This window comes from Perissodus microlepis, chromosome 8 (genome assembly GCF_051167445.1).
Source record: "Perissodus microlepis isolate ML-2025 ecotype Zambia chromosome 8, ASM5116744v1, whole genome shotgun sequence".
Lineage (NCBI taxonomy): Eukaryota > Metazoa > Chordata > Actinopteri > Cichliformes > Cichlidae > Perissodus > Perissodus microlepis.
Window position 1 is genome coordinate 11684927 of NC_140468.1, and position 20620 is coordinate 11705546.

General features: G+C 41.2%; 1 protein-coding gene across 1 annotated transcript in view; it reads left to right on the plus strand.

Annotated features, from left to right (window-relative positions):
• LOC146381473 (testican-2) overlaps window positions 1-20620 on the plus strand; it is a 47975-nt gene that overhangs the window by 20873 nt on the left and 6482 nt on the right. The window contains exons 2-7 of the mRNA XM_084937519.1: window positions 1777-1822; window positions 11930-12044; window positions 18160-18268; window positions 18754-18868; window positions 19594-19713; window positions 19817-20035. Of these exons, the coding sequence (XP_084793645.1) occupies window positions 1777-1822; window positions 11930-12044; window positions 18160-18268; window positions 18754-18868; window positions 19594-19713; window positions 19817-20035 (724 nt within the window). The remainder of the gene's footprint in view (window positions 1-1776; window positions 1823-11929; window positions 12045-18159; window positions 18269-18753; window positions 18869-19593; window positions 19714-19816; window positions 20036-20620) is intronic.

Sequence of the window (20620 nt, forward strand, 5' to 3'; positions counted from 1 at the left end):
AGAGAAATGGGTCAGCATGGATACAGCCTGGGGACGCAGAGTTTTTATTATCGTTCCAGCGCAGTGCCGCCAGGGACACACTCTAAAAAAACAGAGTTGGTTTGCAAATATTCCCTTTGCACCAGTGCAGCAGCTAAGATAGTTCAAGTCCTTTTATGAGATACATTTAAGCTTGCTGAGTCTTATCTTGCACCGTTTACTTTATGTTAGAAGCTACTTCTGCAACAGTGAAGACGAGTTTGGCAGTTCTTTCCTGACCTTGCTTAAAGCTAAGGAAAAACAAATTTGGCTTGAGGCTCACATATTAACTTCTTATAGATATAATGTCACAATGTTGACATTTTTCATGACAGTAACATGAAAGCTTTAGAAAAAGAAACAGTTTTTTTTTATCCTGTTAAAATCTTACGTGCGACTTGTGATGATACATATTTTGCTAATAATGGAGCGCGTTTTTAATACTTTGTAATTTCCTAGCTCACAAAGAGGACATTTAATGCTTTAGTTTTATAAGCTGTGTTGTAATGCTTTTCATCCTGTGGGTCCATGTTATGGCTTTAAGTTTTAGTTTTAGTTCAGCATGACGGGCAGGTCTAAAGTCTAAGTTTTTATCAAAGAACCAGATATTTTCTGTCATAGTTGTGCTGTACTGATTATTCAGCAGAGAGAGCTGCATGCTAATCCAAGCCTTAGCAGCACTCCAACTATGAGTCACGCACAATCCTCTGTGAGAAAAATTAATCAAGTTTTATTTCCAAAACCACAGTATTGCTTCTCCAGTACTGTATTTTCTTTATAAACACTGAAACATTTTGTGGTTTAAAAAGAAAAAAAGAAGAAGAGAATACTTAAATTTCTGTACCCACCCACATTTTGGCTTTTTCAAAAGATTTTTTTTTTTTAACGATTAGATCTGGAGATTTGTAAGGAGACAGTCAGTCAGCCTGATCTCTCCAGGGGAATTCACACTAAATCTGAGACCTTCAGAGCCAAAGTCACCTCCAGAACAAATCCCTGACAGGGAACAGCCTGGAAAGTCTGGCTTGATGATCTCAGGCTGGCTCGTATAAGACTAAAATTTTATTTTATTATGAAATAAGAGAAGCGTAAACTCTCAAGAGAAATAAACAAATATATTATTATCCCAGAGTCTGAAAAAAAGGCTGATTTAATTTTTTAAATTAAGAGCAAGCTTGTTACTGAATTTGTTAGGGTTTAGTTTTTTACCAAACCTGTACCTAGGGACAGCAAAATGGATATAAAATAGATACCACAGCAGTGCAACATGTGGAGCCAGATAATAAAAATATGCAGAATTTGACTGGATGTTGTGCTTTTGACTTGCAATAATATATAGAGTATAAAAGAACGTCATCAGCTAAAAAGTACAATTTAAATAGCAGTGGTAATAAACAATAACCTCATGGTGAAACCACTGGGTTTTTGGGCCTTAGGCAAACTCTTTCTAGTTATTATTATTTATTACTTTTAAACTCAGGGCTAAGGAGCTCCCAAGGTTTTGTTGGCACCATTATTTACTTTTAGCATCTTTACTCTCTCTTTTCAATTACAATTAACATGAATGAGATGAATGTATTTGATTTAAAGTGCCATTCGAGTTTCCATATAATTATGCATTTCTCCTATCTTCCCTGATTATTTCTATCATTCTGAATTTTAATTAAGCCTCTAAAAGTCCAAGAGCAAATCTCCTTTATGGTGTTGCCTGGAATAAATTATTAAAGCCATTAATGCAAATATGTTTTTTCCTTGCAGGATGACTACATCAAAAACATGGAGGAGAACGTTGGTTCTGATGAAAGTAAGTCATAAAAAACTGATTTTATCTGATTGGAAAGGATTGTCTTTGAAGAGCTGAGGATTGATGAGTGGTTTCATTTAAAGCCTATTGTCTATTTCAGCTTATGTGTATGGTAAAGTACAGCATTCAGAGACAATTTTCACAGCTCAATACTTCATATTGAAATAATGAAAAGCTAAGTGCTCTTTGCCTTTATCCATCTCCTTTAGACAATGAAATGGTGCAGCACACGTTATCAAAGCGCCAACTTCTTCTTTTAACTGCGACAGTTGTCTGAGGTCATCCAGCTCGTGGTGAGCGCTGGTGTGAGGTGTCAGAGATTGTGAAGGGTGAGAACACAGTTGTGATTCAGGAAAGGAGAGACCGAGCCTTCAGTCAGATCCATTAGTTTGAAAAGCCTGCTGTAATTGCTTTTGTTGCTGAGGGCTCAACTCAGAACTCCCACCAGGCTCCATTTTTCTCCGTGGGGTCTGTTCCTAGCTGAGAAAAGAACTTTAGCTGTGGAGGTGGAATAGACAATTTGAACATGAAGTTCAGTTGTGTAATGTTTCAGTTAAACGCTGTTTTGTTTTTTTCTCATAAAAGACTCCTTTCCTCCGGAAAGATGTTATAATCTTTGATATTTCATAAGATCATTGGGGAATTGCACATTAGGGAAAACAGTGGTTGGAGACTACGGCACGTATTATTGCAACCGTGTGAAATGAACTTGTGATCTCACTGCCTTTTAAATAGTTCCTTTAAAGGGGACCAAGTCTAAAACCTCTTGCTTTTTTCAAATTGACTTTGGTATGTCAAAATAGCAATAAAAAAGCAATAAGATGGAGTCTGTCTGCTATTAGTTCATAATTGGATGGGATCAAGTTAATAATTAATTACAAGGTCTTTGTTATATACGGAGATTAACTATGTAAATCAGGGGAAAAAAGCTGCACTGATTCATCCAAGTGTTTTGAAACTTTACTAACATTAATCTGATTTCTCTAAAAAATTTCAGGCAGAGAGATTATTTTTAAGCAATAAACAACATAAATGTGTAATATAGGCCATATTTCTAAGTCATATTTTTGAAGAATATTAAAGTGTTGCTCAGTAAACAGGTCATTTCTTGAAATTAATATGTCAAGGTTTATGATTCATTGATGTTTTGTCCAAATGTTATTCATTGTCATCCATAAGTCAACCATTGCTATGTCAGGTTGTATCTGCCTGACTTTTAAGTTTAAATCACAGCAAATTAGGTTCCTGTGCTTGTTTTAACAAAGCAGTCACTCTCATCTTAGCATGCAGTAACGAGGAATCCCTTTAAGAAGGTCAGGGGAATAAAGTGCGGTATGAATCATTTCACAGGTCAGGGTATATGTGCACTAATCATACACGCGCTTGCTAATTAGCAGCTCCTAACAATGTGTTCTAGCTGCAAGGTGAGAGTGGGAGGTTGGGTTGTAATGCCACACCCACACTTCCTCTAAGGAAGAAGATGTGAGAAGAAGCAGCTGGAGATGTTATCCCAGTCATCTGTTCTTAGCCTACAACAAGGGGAATAACTAATGTAATCTCAAGAAAACGCCTCGCTTGCTGTAGTGTGGGCGACTTCTATTTGAATACCATTGATTTCATCCCCATCACAACTCCCTTTGGGACTAATTCTGCAGACTTAATTGATCAGAGCTCTCTTCATTGCAAATTCAACAAGACAGCAAAGAACTCCAAGAAGGTGTACCTGCAAGCCCTGGGTAGAACAAAGGACCTAACCGGAGACTTTAGACACCTCTGGTGCCTTTTTAAGTGAGCCAATTGAGACATCAACTCAGCTCCACAGACTGCTCTTTATTCAAGGGCAGTTTTGAAACAATAAGCTGCCCACTCGCTGACTCTGATTTAACAGAGGAGCCTCATATTCAACCTTTATTTATGCTGAACAATTAGACTACTTTTGTCCCTTTACTGAAGCATTTTACTAATTAGATTAAGAAAAAAAAAAGAAAAAAAGGTGGCTGTGATTACACGTCAACGTGTACAACCTCAGGAAACTGTTCGAGCATAATGTGTTGTCAAAGAAAACAGAGGTGAACTTGTGGTTTGCATCCTGTGATGATCGTGAGAAAATAAACGTAGCTGCAAATTGCTCTAACTTGGCAATTAAAACTCAGAACATGAAAGAGTCTTCTAAAATGAACTTAAATAGAAATCCACCGAAACGGGACAGTCTCTCTCATGATTTACTGTTTCATGCTTTAAATGTCCGGCAGCCCAGTAACACACTCTCTGCAGATTTCATTTTTTCCCCAGAACCGCTAAGGTACTTTATTAAATGTAAAAGTAATGGATGATGACAGCTTTTGATTGATGAGCCTGTCCAACTGCAAGGCGCCATACTCGGTGAAGAATTCAAATGCGAGCGCAGACAACAGCGGTGACGCTAATCGTGGATAAGAAAGCAGCTGGAATGGTTTTGATTGCGGTGTAATAATAATAATAATAATCTCTGATAGATTGCACGGGGGCTCAGTGCAGTTGCGTCGCTTTTGTTGACATGATTATAGGAGGATTTAAAACCCATCATGGCTCTATCACATCCTGGCCCTGAACTGAATTCTCGATGCAGCATATTCTAAACAAAACGAGTAGAGCTGGAAAACCTACTTGAGCTTCACTGCAAATTAAATCTAGTGTTTAAATTTCATTTTTCACATGTGGGAGTTGTATATGAGCGCCGTATGACAGATGTAGATGTGTGTGATTTTTTTTAGCTGCTGCTTCGAGGCAGTTACACAGCTAGATATATGCTAATTTTGCACAAGGGGAAATGCATTTTGCTCAGGTCAGTGCCATTTTTAAAGACATGACAATAAATAACAGGAGAACTACAAAAGGTTTTCATAAGGACTTGACACTTGACATATGAGCGGGTTGCACATCATTATCTGAAACAATACCATTATCTTCCGGGCTGTGCTTCTGTAAGGAAATGCAGCGAAGTAGTGTGTGACACAGTTTTAGGTCATGGAAATCATTCACCAAGTTCATTTGTTTCCTCGCAACCTTGTTTAAGATGAATCCACCAGCTACTTTAAAACTGCTAGAGTCAGCATTTATATAGTAACAATGATTTTGTGAAATGTGACACTGTCATTGTAAATTTCCGCCTATTCCATCAGTATGTGGGGCATTTTAGCATATATCAGATCTTTATGTTGTTTTGTAGCCTGCAACTCTGTTTTGCTTTGCTGTTACTGATGTTGTTTACCAGATGCCACAGCAGCCAGCTGTTCTCGGGAAAAAGGCTCTTTGTAAACCCTCGTTACATTATTTTTCACCAAATGGGAGGCGGACAAATTTGGCAATTAGCTGGTAAACATAGTGGAGCTCTAGGTGGCCAGACCTAAAAATTCAGCTGTTTCTCTCACAAATTGGTTGAGACCAAAAGGGACCTAAAAGACAAGTAAATATTGCACGACTCTGGGTGTGCTAATGTTGTGCTGTGTATGCTGGATGTGCAATTAACCTTCATCCTATCAACATATTTAACATACATGAGCTAACAACTGGGTGCCTGAGCACCCCAAGAATAATTTATTGCAAGAAGCAATATAATAGCAAAATTATAATAATAGCAAAACTTATTTTATGTTCAAATCCCTCATCTGTCTTTCTGTGTGGAGTTTGCATGTTCTCCCCTTCTATGCATGGGTTCTCTCAGAATACTCTGGCTTTCTCTCACAGTCCAGAGGCGTTAGGTTAAGTAGTGATTCTAAATTGGCTGTTGGTGTGAATGTGACCATGAATGAGGAGGTCTCCGTGTTTCTCACGGCACAGTCCTCTGACACCAGTGGCAGTCGTAGCCTGTTTGGCGCCCCGGGCGAACACTGTCCGCACCACAGCTCATGACCATATCTGAGGGTAGACACGTAGATTAGCCATTAAATAAACATATTTGCATTTATGCACAGCTCTCTTTTCACTGTAACAGGTTGGTACAGCATCTGAATCTCTCAGACAGCAGTTCTAGCCAGAGAGGTGATGCGATGCTTGAGCTGCAAAACATGGAAGACAGGGTGGACGACCTCTGTCTCTTGGTGGGGGGGGGTGAAGACATGGTGAGGATGGTGTTTAGACCGTTAACAGATGGAATACCAGTAACAAAATCAAGCTGGATGTGGGACCAGGGACGTCTCAGAATAGGGAGGGGCTGAAGATGCCCTGCAGAAAGTTGGGTGGAGGCCTCAGTCCGGGCACAGACCTCACAAGCAGAAACAATCTCATGGACATCTGACCCACTGAGTGCCACCAGAGGACGCGTCGGAGGAGTTGGAGGGTCATATTTGGGTCAGGATGCCCCGAGAGCAGGGAGAAGTGTGCAAAGCCTCCTGACGACTTTGGGAGGGAACGACCAGCAGGAGTTTTAGAAGGTGCTGGTTCAGCAGACAGGGCAGCACAAATGGTGGAGTGGGAAAACTGTCTGGAGAGCGCTTCCACCTTAGCGTTTTTGGAACCAGGACAATAGGCAGGATGAAAGTTGTAGGATTAAAAAAAAAAAGAGCCTAAAGAGCCTGTGTGGGATTGAGTTGCTTGGCTGTTTGAATGTGTATCAAATTCTGATGGTTGGTCAAAATTAGGAATGGTTCTTTTGCCCCAAGAAGCCAGTGCTGCCACTCCTCCAAGGCCCACTTGATGGCCAGCAGCTCCCGATCCCTGACGCCATCTTGGTAGACCGGAGGAATCTTATAGAGAATGGACTCCGGAGCGGGCGTTCTGTGGGAAATTTTTTGGTCTTGGGAATGAGACAACAATACAGACAGCTGGGACCCCGGCCCAGGATTTGACAAGACAACAAAGAGATGTGGGGGCCATGTCGAAGAACTGCTGGAATTAACAACTGCTCCTCCAGAGAAGGGAGGAGACGGAGGAGCTGTAGATCTTTGGAGCTGGAGGGGTTTAAAATCTGAGTATATTGCGCCCTTAACCCACAATCTATGGGGTATGCTTAGTAATTCTGTCCATAAATATTAAGAACACAATCGAAAAAGAATCAAAACCCACCAAAACCCACTATGAACCAAACTTTTTACTGTTAATCTCAATCAAGCTCTTACTACGATCATACATGGATCAGAAATGACTAAAACCACATTACAGTCAGTTATATCACACAATTTGCAGGGCATGCTGCCATGTGACAGGAGGAGCAAACAGTTGCTATCCTCCTGTCTGTTTTTGGAGTAAAGGTAACACTTTTTAAAGTAGATTTTCCAGCTGAGCAGTGAACAGTCACAACAGCAGGTGGAGTTTTCCTCACTCCAAGGAGGGTCATTGCTGCTTGGTTTGGGGCTTGCAGTGTAGCAGAAAAGCTCTCCTTCCCATGTGTGGCATGACCAGGGTATGTCCCAGCTGTCTCACGTAGATTCAGCAATGACTCCAATGTTCTGATAACTTCCAGGCTTTTGAACAGAGTCCCCCCAAAACAGAAAGCGTTATGAAATCAATAGGAACAAACTGAAAAATTGGGACAATTTATAAAAAACAACACACATTTTGAGATATGACAAAAGATAAACCTCTGTGGTCTACATGGAACCCAGTCGGTTAAGAAATCACACTAAATGGTAAGATATATATATATATATATATATATATATATATATTTGTATAATATATAAGCATTAAAAGCTTGCTTCTGTTACCCCAAAGACTCCAAAAATACATTATTATATCTTTCATAAGCTTTTTCATAATTTTACAACTATCTAACTTGAAAATTCCTTCCTCTCTTTGCTAACATAAATCCTGTCACTTTTTCACAAACACGAGACTCTTATTACGGTAAATCTCCTTCTGTTATACGGTTTGCAGGTGTAGTTTAGTAAAAAGAAAGTAGATCCTACACAAAACTGGTCATAACATGGCTGGTGACTTTTTTATTGTTCTTTTTTCTGGTTGTTGATGTGTTTTAGTTTTTTTTTGTTTTGTTTTTTATTACCCTGATCATGATTTCTCAAAAAAAACCAAAAAAAAACAGCCATAGGTGCCAAATGTATGTGCCACTTATTTAGATTGTAAAAGAAAGGGAACATGTCTCCAGAACTGAATAACTTAAAACAAAAAAATCTAAATGGCAAAAATTGCACTGCAGGTCAAATGAAAGATATTTAGATATTCTGTGTGCACCTGTTCAACTGCTGGTTAACGTAAATATCGAATCATCCAGTAACATGGCAGCAAATCAATGCATTCAGAGGAGAACTGCAAGACTGCTTTGAGCTGACATGTTTGAGCAGACTCAAATAGCTAATTGTTACAACCGAGGGATGCTGAAGGGGCTACTATTTGCGCCACACAATTTGTGTGTGTTTTCTAGTGGTTTTTGTTGTTTTTTTGGTATCTCCTACCAAACATTTAGCTGGTGCAATGCATGGTTCACTGCAAAGCCCATAGCTGTGGTTTCAGGTGCTTTCAGGTCATAGTGAATAACTCAGATGCTGAGTGGGAACAGTTTATGGTATATTACACCAGTAAAACAAACCAAATTCTGCTTCCTGCCTCCATGAAAGTTTACTGATAGTAACCACTCAGCAAATACACAGTGACAGATGATGTAAGACAAACCAGACAAAGCCTGGGGAAAACTTGAATGATGACTTGTGCTAAGGAGAGCTGATGTGACACATTGAGTCATACTGAAGATATTAGATAGCTTCGCTTTTTTTTCTTTATTGTCAAGAAATAGTCAAAATGATATATGGGGTGACAGATTGGGGTGAATTTTGTTGAGGTTTTATGTCCTAAATCAAAAGAGAGGTTGGAGACAAATGTACTATCAGCAGTAGAGTCTGTCTATTATTCAGCTGCTGGGGTTAAATAAAATGACAGAGCAGACTACCTGTTGGACCAGATGAAGCGAATAAAAGTCAAGTGGTCACAAAAAGTGTTATATGGAATGACAGAAAGTTTATGAGCTTTCGCTGCTGACTGAGTCTTGCTATCTGTCTTCGGGCTTCTCTGCTGAATCTAAATGCTATGTCATGAATTTCCACTCAGCAGAAGAACAGTTTGGACGAATTGGTTTGTAATTCAGTTAAGACAAACAGCAAAAATAATACCAGCCCTATCCCACTTGTATTCATTTTCTTTTCTTTTTGGCTATTTACAAGTTGTTGCCCTTTGAAATGATAATGCGTCTGAAATCCTGCTCTACTTTGAGGTTAGTTTTTGTTTTATCGACTTCTGTTGCTCGAGGGAGTTTTACAGAACGGCAGAGTATGTAATCTGGAGTCCTGTGAAGATGAACCAGGGGGATTTTTCTCCTCGTGTTTTAGATTCTACTCCACCTGCAAGTAAATTTGTTTTTATGCAAAGTAATATGTAACAAAACATTCATTCAGTTAGGAAAATCTCAAAATTAAACTTGTAAAAATATGCCCCACACTCCTAAGCATATTAATGAATACAAATGTTTATTCTGCAAGTGTCTCCATATCATTTCAGTCGCACATGTATGTAACAGCCAGTGCTTTTTTCTGTTGTTTTTTTTTTCTAAACCGTGTGTGGTACAATATGACACCAACACAACATGATCATGCCCAGCTGGGATGGAGTGACTAATGCCTTTCAGCTCATTTGGGCCACTGAAAAAACATCTCGGAAAAAAAACATCAAATTACTGTTTTAGAAATTCTTAGAGCCACACCAAAAAGTAATCAAATGTCTTCATCTAATTTGTTGTCAACTAGAATTAAACACAGAAAAAATATGTTTTTTATTTAAAAAGGGGGAGCATGACCCAGGTCTTTAATCTAGACATTGTGTTTTATATATATCTGGCTTATATCTTGCATTGTTTAAACAAATTCATCCCACCAAACACAAGCCAATATAAATGCCTCACATGTAGCAATACTGCAATCTTCCCAGGAGCAAGGAAAAAATCCCTCCCAGGGCTGGACTGTGCTGATTCCTCAGTCAGACCTAAGTTAGTCTGTTAAATATTAAAGTTCATGACTGTAGAGAAAGACAGTCATGAAAATGTATGGTTTGTTTCAAAGGTTGCCAGGAGAGCTTACGTATGAAAAGTTGTATCTGAACAAATCATATGTCCATAAAACGTCTGGAACAATGTTCTTTGGACACATGAGACCAAAATGGAGATGTTTGGCCATAATGCACAGTTGTGTTAGGCAAAAACAAGCAAATCAACACCTCATACCAAATATCAAGCATGGTGGTGGAGGTGTGATGATTTGGGCTTCTTTTGCAGCCACAGAACCTGGACACCTTGGACATTATGCTCTTTACATACTACTGAAATGGGTTATATCTTGCAGGTTTTACACATCCCATTCATCCCACTAAATATAAAAGCTTCAGATATAGCTTTTACTCTCACATCTTGTGACTGGATTGGCATTTTAATGGCATTTGGAGTCACTGAGTCGATCATGAACTCCTCTGTGAGGCTGTCTGTCCAACAGCTAAAGTTCGGTGCAAATTAGGCAGCAGGAAACGATCCTACGCACAGCAGCAAATTTAACAGAATGACTCAAAAATAAAACAGTCAAGGAGTTGCAATCCAGATCTCAACCTGATTGAAACACAGTGGCAGAACGTTAAGAGAGCTGAGCCTAAACGATCCCTGCAAACCTCAATGAATTGACACAATATAGTAAAGAAGAGTGGGCCTAAAACTCCCCAACAATGATATAAGAGACTGATAAATACAGAACATCACTACTTCAAATTATTGCTGCTAAAGGTGGTTGTACGTAGAATCATTAGATGTACCTGGTTTTCAAAGGACCCTATGCAGTGTGAAAAACTCTTTTATATGACTGCATCTCCTGAAAAATAACAACAACAAAATAATAATAATAATAATAAGCCAATAGGACCAAACACATTTTCTCTGTAACAGACCGTACATTGTGGAACAAAGGCCTGTGGAGGACAAGCTAACACAAAAGTGCTGCCAGACTCTATTTTTTATTAAGTACTGTCAGCAGCTTGGTCTCCTGCATGGTCTTATAGTACAAAAACACCACAGGCAGACAGTATTTCTAGATTCTCTGTGAGTTGTCTTGTCATCCACTGATTCTATAAAAGTACAATGTTCCCTCATACTTCCCTAGCATCTAAGTATTACCTAGTCGTGGGATTTGCAGGAATCTGGCTGGCAGCCACCTTGTATGTTGACCGTGTTGACTACAAAGCAGCTGCTCGAAGCTGACTCAGGATTTCACAACTTAAATTTCTCCTAGCGACTGCCGACTGCCGCTTGCCACTCACTCTTAAATTTATCTGTGCCTTTGAGTTTTCCCAGCTCGCTCCGGCAAGGCGTTAAATGGACTGGGACGGTGTGACATCCACTTTCGGATGGCATTGACCATTGGCTCAGAAAGGTGGAGGACACAGTTCTATTTCCATCTCAGTCTATTAGAGGGAAGGAGACTGGCGTCGAACAATTCAACTCCCTGAAGATAGAAGGAGACATAAAGGGAGACAGCGTGCGGAGGGGAAAGAGGATAGAAAGAATGGGAACGTGGAAGACAAAGATGGAGTGTGTATTTCTGCGTGAGAGAGAAAAGGCAAGCTGGGGAGAGACAGTGATAGGTTGACATGGGGGAAGTGAGATGTGACAAGCTGAGAGAAAGAGATGCTCAATCAGTGCTGTCAGGTTTTCTCGCAATCACAGACAGCCTGCAGTTGGAGACTGCAGGCAGTACTATTGATGATAGGCTGCCTAATGACAGCTAGGCGCCCAGCAGTGCTGACTAAATAATCAATGGACTCATTTGTTCACACTGGTGGAATATTTTTAAATACACATTTCATGATTTTTATTGTATACGCCTGTGTCAGAGAGAGGTTTGTGAGAATGGATCATTTTAAATGGCGCAAGAACACAGAACTTGATTAAAGCAGCTTTCTCTTTTTGTGGGGTTGCAGTGTTTGGTATAAATCTACTGAAGGCATGCTCCTTGTCAAAAGCAACAAAAACAGCCGGTAGCTCTCCATTTGTCTGCTGTAGGTGACCGAAATAGAGAATGAAACTGCAACACCTTAGGTGTGAACGACACCATTGGATTTTCACTCTTCGTGTTTTTGTGTTTGCAGCCCTGGACACCACCAAGGATCCGTGCCAGAATGTGAAGTGCAGTCGCCATAAGGTGTGCATTGCTCAGGGCTACCAGAGGGCCATGTGTGTCAATCGCAAAAAACTGGAGCACAGGTAGGAGGAGCTGCAGAGCTTCGATGCTTTTCTTTTTTTTTTCCAAACGTGTCGTAGATTTTCAAGTGGACAGGATAGTGTCAGCAGTTAAAAGCACTAGAATTATCAGTTGGAGAGTTAATGAATAAAAAGTAGCTTTTATATAATGTTTGAAAAATTCATGGTTAAATAGGCCATCTACCAATCTTTTACTGTCTTACTCTGCGTTGTTGCTGTTGTTTTTGGACTTTCTTCCAATGTTCTCAGATTAAATTCTGTAGGTTTCGGTGTACATAGGTCATTTGTAAATCACTATCACCTTAATTTTATTGGCTTGAAAAAGGGCTATGTAAATAAAGCTTTATTTATTGGCTAATTGATTGGCTAACAAATTTAAGAGGGCTGTGAAGTGCCATGAGTGGAGCTTAAACTCTCCTGCTGAGCAAGCTCTAGTTAGAAATGGCTCAGGACTTCGGGTTGAAGATTCACACAAGAGAAAGTGACAGAATGTCCAGGAAGTGTATAAAGTTGAGTGAGAATATGTATTAATACTTGTAACGTCAAGACTTTCTTGGTGGAAATGACTAAAACCTGGGCAGCTGGTGAGTGGGAGAAGAGATGAATAAGAGCAGGTTAAGAAAACAAGTTTTCAGCTCAGACTCATGTGTTGCTGCCGTTTGAAAGAATTCTCAAGCCCACTGAAGATACTTTTAAAAGTTGTTTTCATTCCCCACTGCAACACTGACATGTAGAAAACAATCTATGAGTTACAACTTTTAAATGGAAATAAACATCCTCTGTGTTGTTTAGCAAAAGTGTTTTTCTTTTTATGTCTCAAACAGCTTTAATGACATTTATATTTTGCACTGCTTTAGAACAGGAAAGTCAAAACTGGCCTGGTAAGACTCCGGCCAATTGGATGACTTTGGAAAAGGAAGGCGGGCATACATTTTGGAATTTTAACTGTGTTTTTATAGGTTTTTACAGCTTTTCTTACTGATAAAGACCTTCCCCGTGGCCAATTTCACTACAGTATAGAATGAATAGATAAACAAATGATGGAAAAGTTAGTTTTTCACTATCGATTATAGAAATTTATGGGATTGCTTTTTCTTGTACACTGCCTACAATGGAATATTTGGCTCATTTAGGCAATAAGCTATGAGAACTTTTAAAGTAATTTCACACATTTATTTCTTACAATTAAAGTTGTGCTGATAGATTATTTCAGTTACTACAGCAGCATTTCTTTATCATTAAGAAAAACTGAGACATTATGTTGAAATTGCATATTGAGATATCTCAAGGATTAAATGTGTAGTTTAATGACTTTTACAATAACAGAAAGGGGAGTTTCACTGGCCCAGATCAACGTGAGCACTATGTGGTCCTCAATGTGCTTTATGAAAGTCGCCATGGAGATAATACCAGAATATGAAGCAAAAGGAGAAAGATGGTTTGCGCTGAAGCTCTGAAATTAGAGATATTAGTAGATATATTAAAGAAAAAATGGCAAGAGCTGATCTTTTAAATGGACCCGTGTTGTCCTTTTCTAAATCAGTACGAGATACTTTTGTCACATATTTCAGAGCACTATATGCTACATATAATAATAGTCGTGACTTATCTTACATGCACATCTGACTGACAGAGCACGTAGCTGCAGTTGGTTCAACATTAGCCACTTGTATTTGTAATATTGCGTTATGGAGCTGAAAGACGAGATCTTTTAATCTTTTTTTGTACCAGATACTTTGATCAAAAGCAGTCCTAGGGACAATTTTGTAATTTTGGCAATATAGTGATGTGTCAGTAGGGTTTATATTCTGATTTCAAATGTTGCCCTCTGCACAAAGACCCTTTAGTTGTCTGTGAGAAACAGTGAGAAGCATTTATCTGTTCTCTCACCCATTCATTCCACTTTCTCTGAAAAACAAATGAGCAGAGTTGCAGGCTGAAAAGAATTAATGGAGTGAATTATTACTACCTGCAAAGTCTATCTGCAGCGACAGGCATTTATCTTTTTCAATAAAGTGCTTCATTTACAGAGTCACTCCAGAGACGATAGAGACTGTGTCGAATAATGGGTAATAAGCAGGAATGCAACCGCACTAAACCGTCCTAGCATCATTAAGTAGCAGCCGCAGAAGTCGTACAGCAGGCCCTGTGCTTGTGCCCGCCAAACATGAAGTCAATCAATGTGTGAGGACAAAGCAACCGAGGGGGATTTCATGAACGGCGCATTCAAATATTAACAGGCACATTATGACTTTCTTTTTTTTTTTTTTTTTTTTTTTGTGTCCCGTTTGGATCTTTAGCCATCAGAATTGTTGTCTTAAGGCCAAGAAAGATGCCAAGCGGATTTATTTTACCAAGTGGATCATCATGGCCTTGCCATATTGGTCCATTTGATTGACCTTTATTATAATTATGTATTTATTTTATTTTCGGTTGCTACAAACGGGACAGACGTGACTGGGGGATAGGACAGGGAGAAAGAATGAAAGAAAGAGAGGGAGAGAAAGAAAACCAAAGGGGAGAAGAGACGGTGAGAAGGGGGGGAAGAAAGGAAAAAACAAACAAACAAACAAACAAAACGCCTGGATCACCTGTATGGAGAAAAAAAACAGAAGAGAAAGCAAACAACAAAGAACAACATAATAAAAACAGCACCATCACAATAAACTAGCTAGCAGTAGATAACAGTAGATACTAAATAATAAACGATATTGTGCCGCACGCAAGATAGACAGCGCACAATGTGCTTTGAGGCAGCAGCCAAGAAAGGTGTAGTCCGCGTCTGTGAACACCCGTGTGTACACCTGTGTGCATACCTGTGTGGATCAGCATGCTTGTATTCCAAAGGTTTCTCCATGTAACGATCTGCTAGGGAGTGTGGGGAGCCATAGCCCCGTCCACCAGGGTATGAAGCAGGTATGGAGGAGATCCAGGCCCCAGAGTACAAGGACCCGAGGAGGACCACCAAAGGGGGGGGGAACCGTGCCACCCTCCTGGGAAGAGCTGAGTAGAGCCCCAAACGAGAGGTCACCCCGCAGCTACGGAGCAGAGGCCAGAGGGGGTTGCAGTGGCGTGCCCGCGGGCTCCGCCGGCAGCCAGCTGTGCCAGAGAGGACCGAGCTTCAGGCCCAGAGGCCAGAGGCCTGAGGGCATCCCACCCCCCGGAAGGAGCCCAGCCGGGCCACAGGCGCCCGGCCCCGCCAATCGGCCACCAGGAGTGAGCCGGTACATGCATGAGCGCCCAGCCCCAGATGACAAGGACCACCAACACACCAATGTCTAAGGGCATCAGCCACCGGCAGGGAGTGTGGTGAGGGGAGATAGGCCTCCGTACTTTAGAGGGCCTGAGATGTACCCAGAGAGGTTGAGTCTAAGACCCAACCTGACATATAGACACAGACAAACAGGCACACGCGGACACAGACGTGCATTCCCACCCCCATATGCACAACCAAATACTCGGCACTCACCCAACGTGTAGACAGACACAAATAGACACTGCACAGACAGTCGCACTCCCCAAACATACTCTATATCCCAGGTCCAGGTACCCCCGCCCCCAGAGGGGCAAGCCGCACCTAGACCCAGGAGATGTAACCCTTCTCTCTGGGGTGGAGGCAAGCGGACCACCTCCTTATCTGCAGTAGCAGGGAGGCCCCGCATCCCAGACCCCAGTCTGACGGCCAGCACCTCCTCCCAGCCCCCCAGCCCTGACGGCTAACAGAACCGGGGTGAGTGAAGACCTCAAACCTCCCTACGCCTGCTCATATGTAATGTTGTTGTGTGCTGTTCTAAAGTGCATTTAAAACTCAGGAGAGCATGGTACTAGCTTCCTCTCAGAGAGCAGCACGGCTCCTCCCGAAAACCCTCAATGTCTAAATGCATTTAAAATTGAGGGTAGGGCACCAGCGCCAGAGGTGGGTTGGAGTACAACGACCATCCTCTGGATGCTGTAAAACGTGCCCACCCCCAAGGCCCTATATGTATGTGTTATGTGAGAGTGTGAGTAATGTGGATGTCTAGGTTGCAGAATAAAATTGAGGCACAGGCGGCCAGAAGGGGACAGAGGGGGAGTGCCTCCCCTGCACCCTGGTGACATACCTGCACCCCAAGCCCTGCGTGTGTGGGTGGGTGTGGTAGAGCGGGAATAGGGAGGCAGCTGAGGATGGGGAGGGAAGAAAGGGAGGGGCAAGCGGCCCCTCCCTGGGGCCAGCTCCCCCGCTGACCCCAGTAGGCACCCCCACGCTCTGGAACCCACCAGGGCAAGGAGGCCCAGGCCCATCCGGACCGGGGCCCGCAGCAGCAGCACTGCCCAGCCCCACAGAGCACATTATGACTTTCTAGCAGTTATAATGAAAAGCGCCTTGTGGTGTTTTGTAGCTTGCAGGATGTATTAAATGAGACAGAGTTGTAATGAAAACAGCTTGTTACAGAAGATTTGTAGCTATGTGTTTGACCTGTACAAGCCGGCAAATATTATAGGGCCAATTCATCCAAATTAGAAAACATATTCACTCACTCTTTCAGATTTATAACATCTATGCAGAAAATTTCTGTTTCTTTTAACAAGGATCTCAGAAGTTTGCCCCTGAGCTTTCTGGAATGGAATTTGTTTTGTGTTGTTCACAACTTTGAGAAATTCCACTTAATGCATTCAGCAGCAGCTGCTGCTACATTACATTTCACACACTGTGAAGACTCTGTTGTCCAAGGGAGTTCAAATGCATTCAAACTTAATAGAAATAAGACCTGAGCAAGAGGAATCTGCGGTTGCTGACAATCCTTTTCCAATTTTCATCAAGCACCTAAATCAGATAAAAATGTAGTTGCTTGAAATGTTTTGTTCAAAAAGTAAATACCTCCAGTGAAATACTATGAAAAAGCCATACTTTGAGTTTAAAGCTACTTAACTTTTAGTTTAGCTGTAATTATATGATAGATAAAGTATCATACAGTAGAGGCTGACTAACTTATTGGCCACTACTACCTCTTTGCTGATCTTTTTTATATGCATTTGTAGCAGCCGATAAATCAGAAGAAGAAACACCCTTCAACCTTGTTATGAGTTTGCCCACCAGAGGGCACTCTTGTTAGCAACCTGTTTAGAAAGCCACAAATACAACAACCAGCTGGTCCCAGCAGTCCAGTAGAGCAGCGGTCCCCAACCTTTTTTGCGCCAGGGACCGGTTTATGCCCGACAATATTTTCACAGACCGGCCTTTAAGGTGTCGTGGATAAATACAACAAAACAAAACGAGTACCGGTACCGAAAAAAAGAAGATTTATTCATAACACACGTGAAAAGACCCAGGAAAACCGAGTTAACGATAAAAACGATAACAAAATAATGCTGAAAACCGATAAAAACCCTGAAAACCATACATTTCACACCTGAGCCTCAACTCTCGCGGCCCGGTACCAAATGACTCACGGACCGGTACCGGTCCGAGGCCCGCTGCAGTAGAGGATAAATGAGTAAATAAATAACCAGACTTAACACATTTTTTAAAAAATCTGTTTATATTTTGTGTGTCTGAAAGAAAAGTATTGGCTACTATATAGAAATATTGGATTTTAAACAGACGTCTGGAATTCACCTCAAAACTGCTATCTTCGGTGATAGTTTATGATTGACTAAAAATGAATAGCTGTGAAAGTAATGGCATCAACTTCAGCTGTACATGTAAGATTTTCTAAGAGCAACATGGCAGTCAAACAATCCAGAATTGGAATCTAAGAGAGAATTGCCCCAGATCACTACTTCCAGAGTGAGGGAAAAGGCTTTTTAATGCTTTACTTTTGGACAAACATGAAGATGTTTCTTTTATCTGATGTGACTGCTGATTCTGTGTATATGCATTTTTATGTCCTGACCAATGAAATTAAAGTAGATTTAGATAGTGCTTTATAATATCTGCCCCAAAAGTGCTCAGATTTGTTTCAAGATGGTGAGATTTCCAGAAAGACTTTAATTTGATCCTCAGAATGTTAGCGTGCCATGCTAGCATTTAGCTCCAACTACTCGGTTAGTGAACTGTGGCTACTCCCAACTTGTGTTCTTAGAGTCAGAAATGGACGGATACCTCTGATATATTATTTTTTTTTGCGTTGGATTTCAGAGGCAAACAGTCAGGGCAGATGGAGATGCACGAAGGCAGCTGCAAGCCTTGTCCTGTGGCTGCCTCCTCACCTGTGTGTGGCTCTGATGGACATAACTACGCTTCAGAGGTAAAAGCACCCACTCAACATAATTGCTTTATTTATTTTTGCTTTATTACCAAAAACATGCACCATAAAAATCCTGAAAAGAAATGGAAAATGGACGTGATATAATTTTAAATAATGAGATGAGGCCAGTCAAGCCCTGTTTCCTGCTACACTGACATATACGTGGGTGAAGCAGGGCAGCACAATTCATCACTGTTAGCAGGAGGATGAGTGCAAAGGCACAATGTGGCCAAGTGATTAATGACTGAAGTCGCTTTGAGCGCATCACTGTATACTGGCCAGTGCCAGGAAACTTTATTGATTTATGTATAGTTTTTAATTTTGACCTTGCATGAAAAGACAGCAAAAAAATGACAACTCAATTTTGCTGTGTTTCTCTAAGTGCAGTGTCTCATCTGAATGACCAATCTCTTTTCCTGCGGTCACCCCCATAAATATTTTAACTGCATCCTCCTCTCTCGCTCTGTCTGTTTCTCTCCTTACAGTGCAAGCTGGAGCAGCAGGCTTGCCTCACAGGCAAAGACCTGAGCGTCATGTGCTCCGGATTTTGCCCTTGCTCCACAGCCTCCGTTTCCATAACGAATGCCGACACAAAGCACGGCAAGTGTCTTTTCTTCACCTCCTTCGTGTTTGTGCATTTCAATTTTGGGAGCCAGCATCATCGCTGTCAATCTTCGTGAGTCAATAATTCAAAAAAGGAAAGTTATGATGCACTGTTGGCCACACACGCATTCTTCTTTACGGATAGGCCTCACAGAACAGCTCAGCCCGATGCTTGCTCAATATTTGGCATCAATACTCACCAATTTCAGAGATTACTGTTAGCTGAAATCCCCCTCCCCCCCCAACCCCGTGGTTAAACTGGTCTTTCAATCATGTACTAATTAATTATTTAGAGTGTACACTATCTATGATTGCAGCCAAACAGTATTGATTGTCTAGATTCTTGGGCATGTGAAAATGCCGATTGATCCAACGAATGAAATGTTACTCCTGCTTTTCGTCTGTAGTCTTGAGTGAGTGCTTAGCTACTGAGAGTGAATTTCTGTTGGATAGCAGCAATTTGCGGCCACAGAGTTAATTGCGAAATAATGTTTTCTTTGATTAGCACATCACGCACTTAAATAAATCACAGTGTGAAAACCCAGCTGTACAGCTCAACAACCACTCTACTGTGAGGAAAATCTGTCCCTTTAGTTCTGTTCACTCTAGGGGCATTATAAAGCAGTACTGAGTCTGTGCTTGCCTTTAGAGAAAGTGACTCAGGTTGCTGTTAAGTGTCTGCCAGGATTTTGAATGTAGGAATTTCCTTTTTCCTCCTTCAGAGAGCTGCACTGGGCAGGACCTGGCAGACCTGGGTGACCGTCTGAGAGACTGGTTCCAACTCCTTCATGGAAATGCGAAGCAGAATAACTCTGGCAAGCCTGGAGCTGGCACCGCTTCAGGTTAGAAACTCACGAAACAGCTTTATTCTCTGCATCCTCCAAACTTACGACTCAATTGTGCAGACAAAAAGAAATCAAAGTAAAATGCTTTAATAACCGACAGCACTGGACAAGAGCCTGGTGGCCAGCTGCAAGGACTCCATCGGCTGGATGTTCTCGAAGCTGGACACCAACAACGATCTGTATCTTGACCACGCTGAGCTGGCGGCTATTAACCTGGACAAGTATGAGGTCTGCATCCGACCCTTCTTCAACTCCTGTGACAGCTACAAGGATGGGAAGGTCTCTACAGCAGAGTGGTGCCTCTGCTTCTGGAGAGAAAGTGAGTGGATTGATTTTCTCTGAAGAAGCCCAGAGAGCGGAGTCTATTTTGAGTCAAAGCTCTAAACGGGTGAAATAAAAGCTAGGTTAATCAAAGGAAACACTGGGTATGCACTGAAGTGATGAAACGGGCTGGTCATGAATGCTATGAAGTGTGATACACAAAATCTGTTAAAAAACAGCGTGATATTCTAAGTCAAGGATTAAGGATTAACACATTGAAATGTGGCCACATATTGGAAGGTGGTAAAATAAATATATCATCAATCTGTGACATTGGGCGAGAGGTGGCGTACACCGTGAACAGGTTTCTAGTTCATCACTGTGCCAACAGAGGAAAAGAGCCATTCACACTCACATCCACACTCATGGCCAACATTATTCTGGGAAATACTCTACAGAGTGTTCTGCTAAAAACAGACACACTTAGCATGTTGTAGTGGGGGAAAGCAAAGAGCTTTTCTTAATCCAGAGTTTGAATATTTTTGCACTTAAAAAACAATAACATTTAACATGGTGTTCTTTAACCTCATCTACATACTTTAAAGCACAAGGTCCTCTTCACTTTAGACTTTGTCAGTTTATA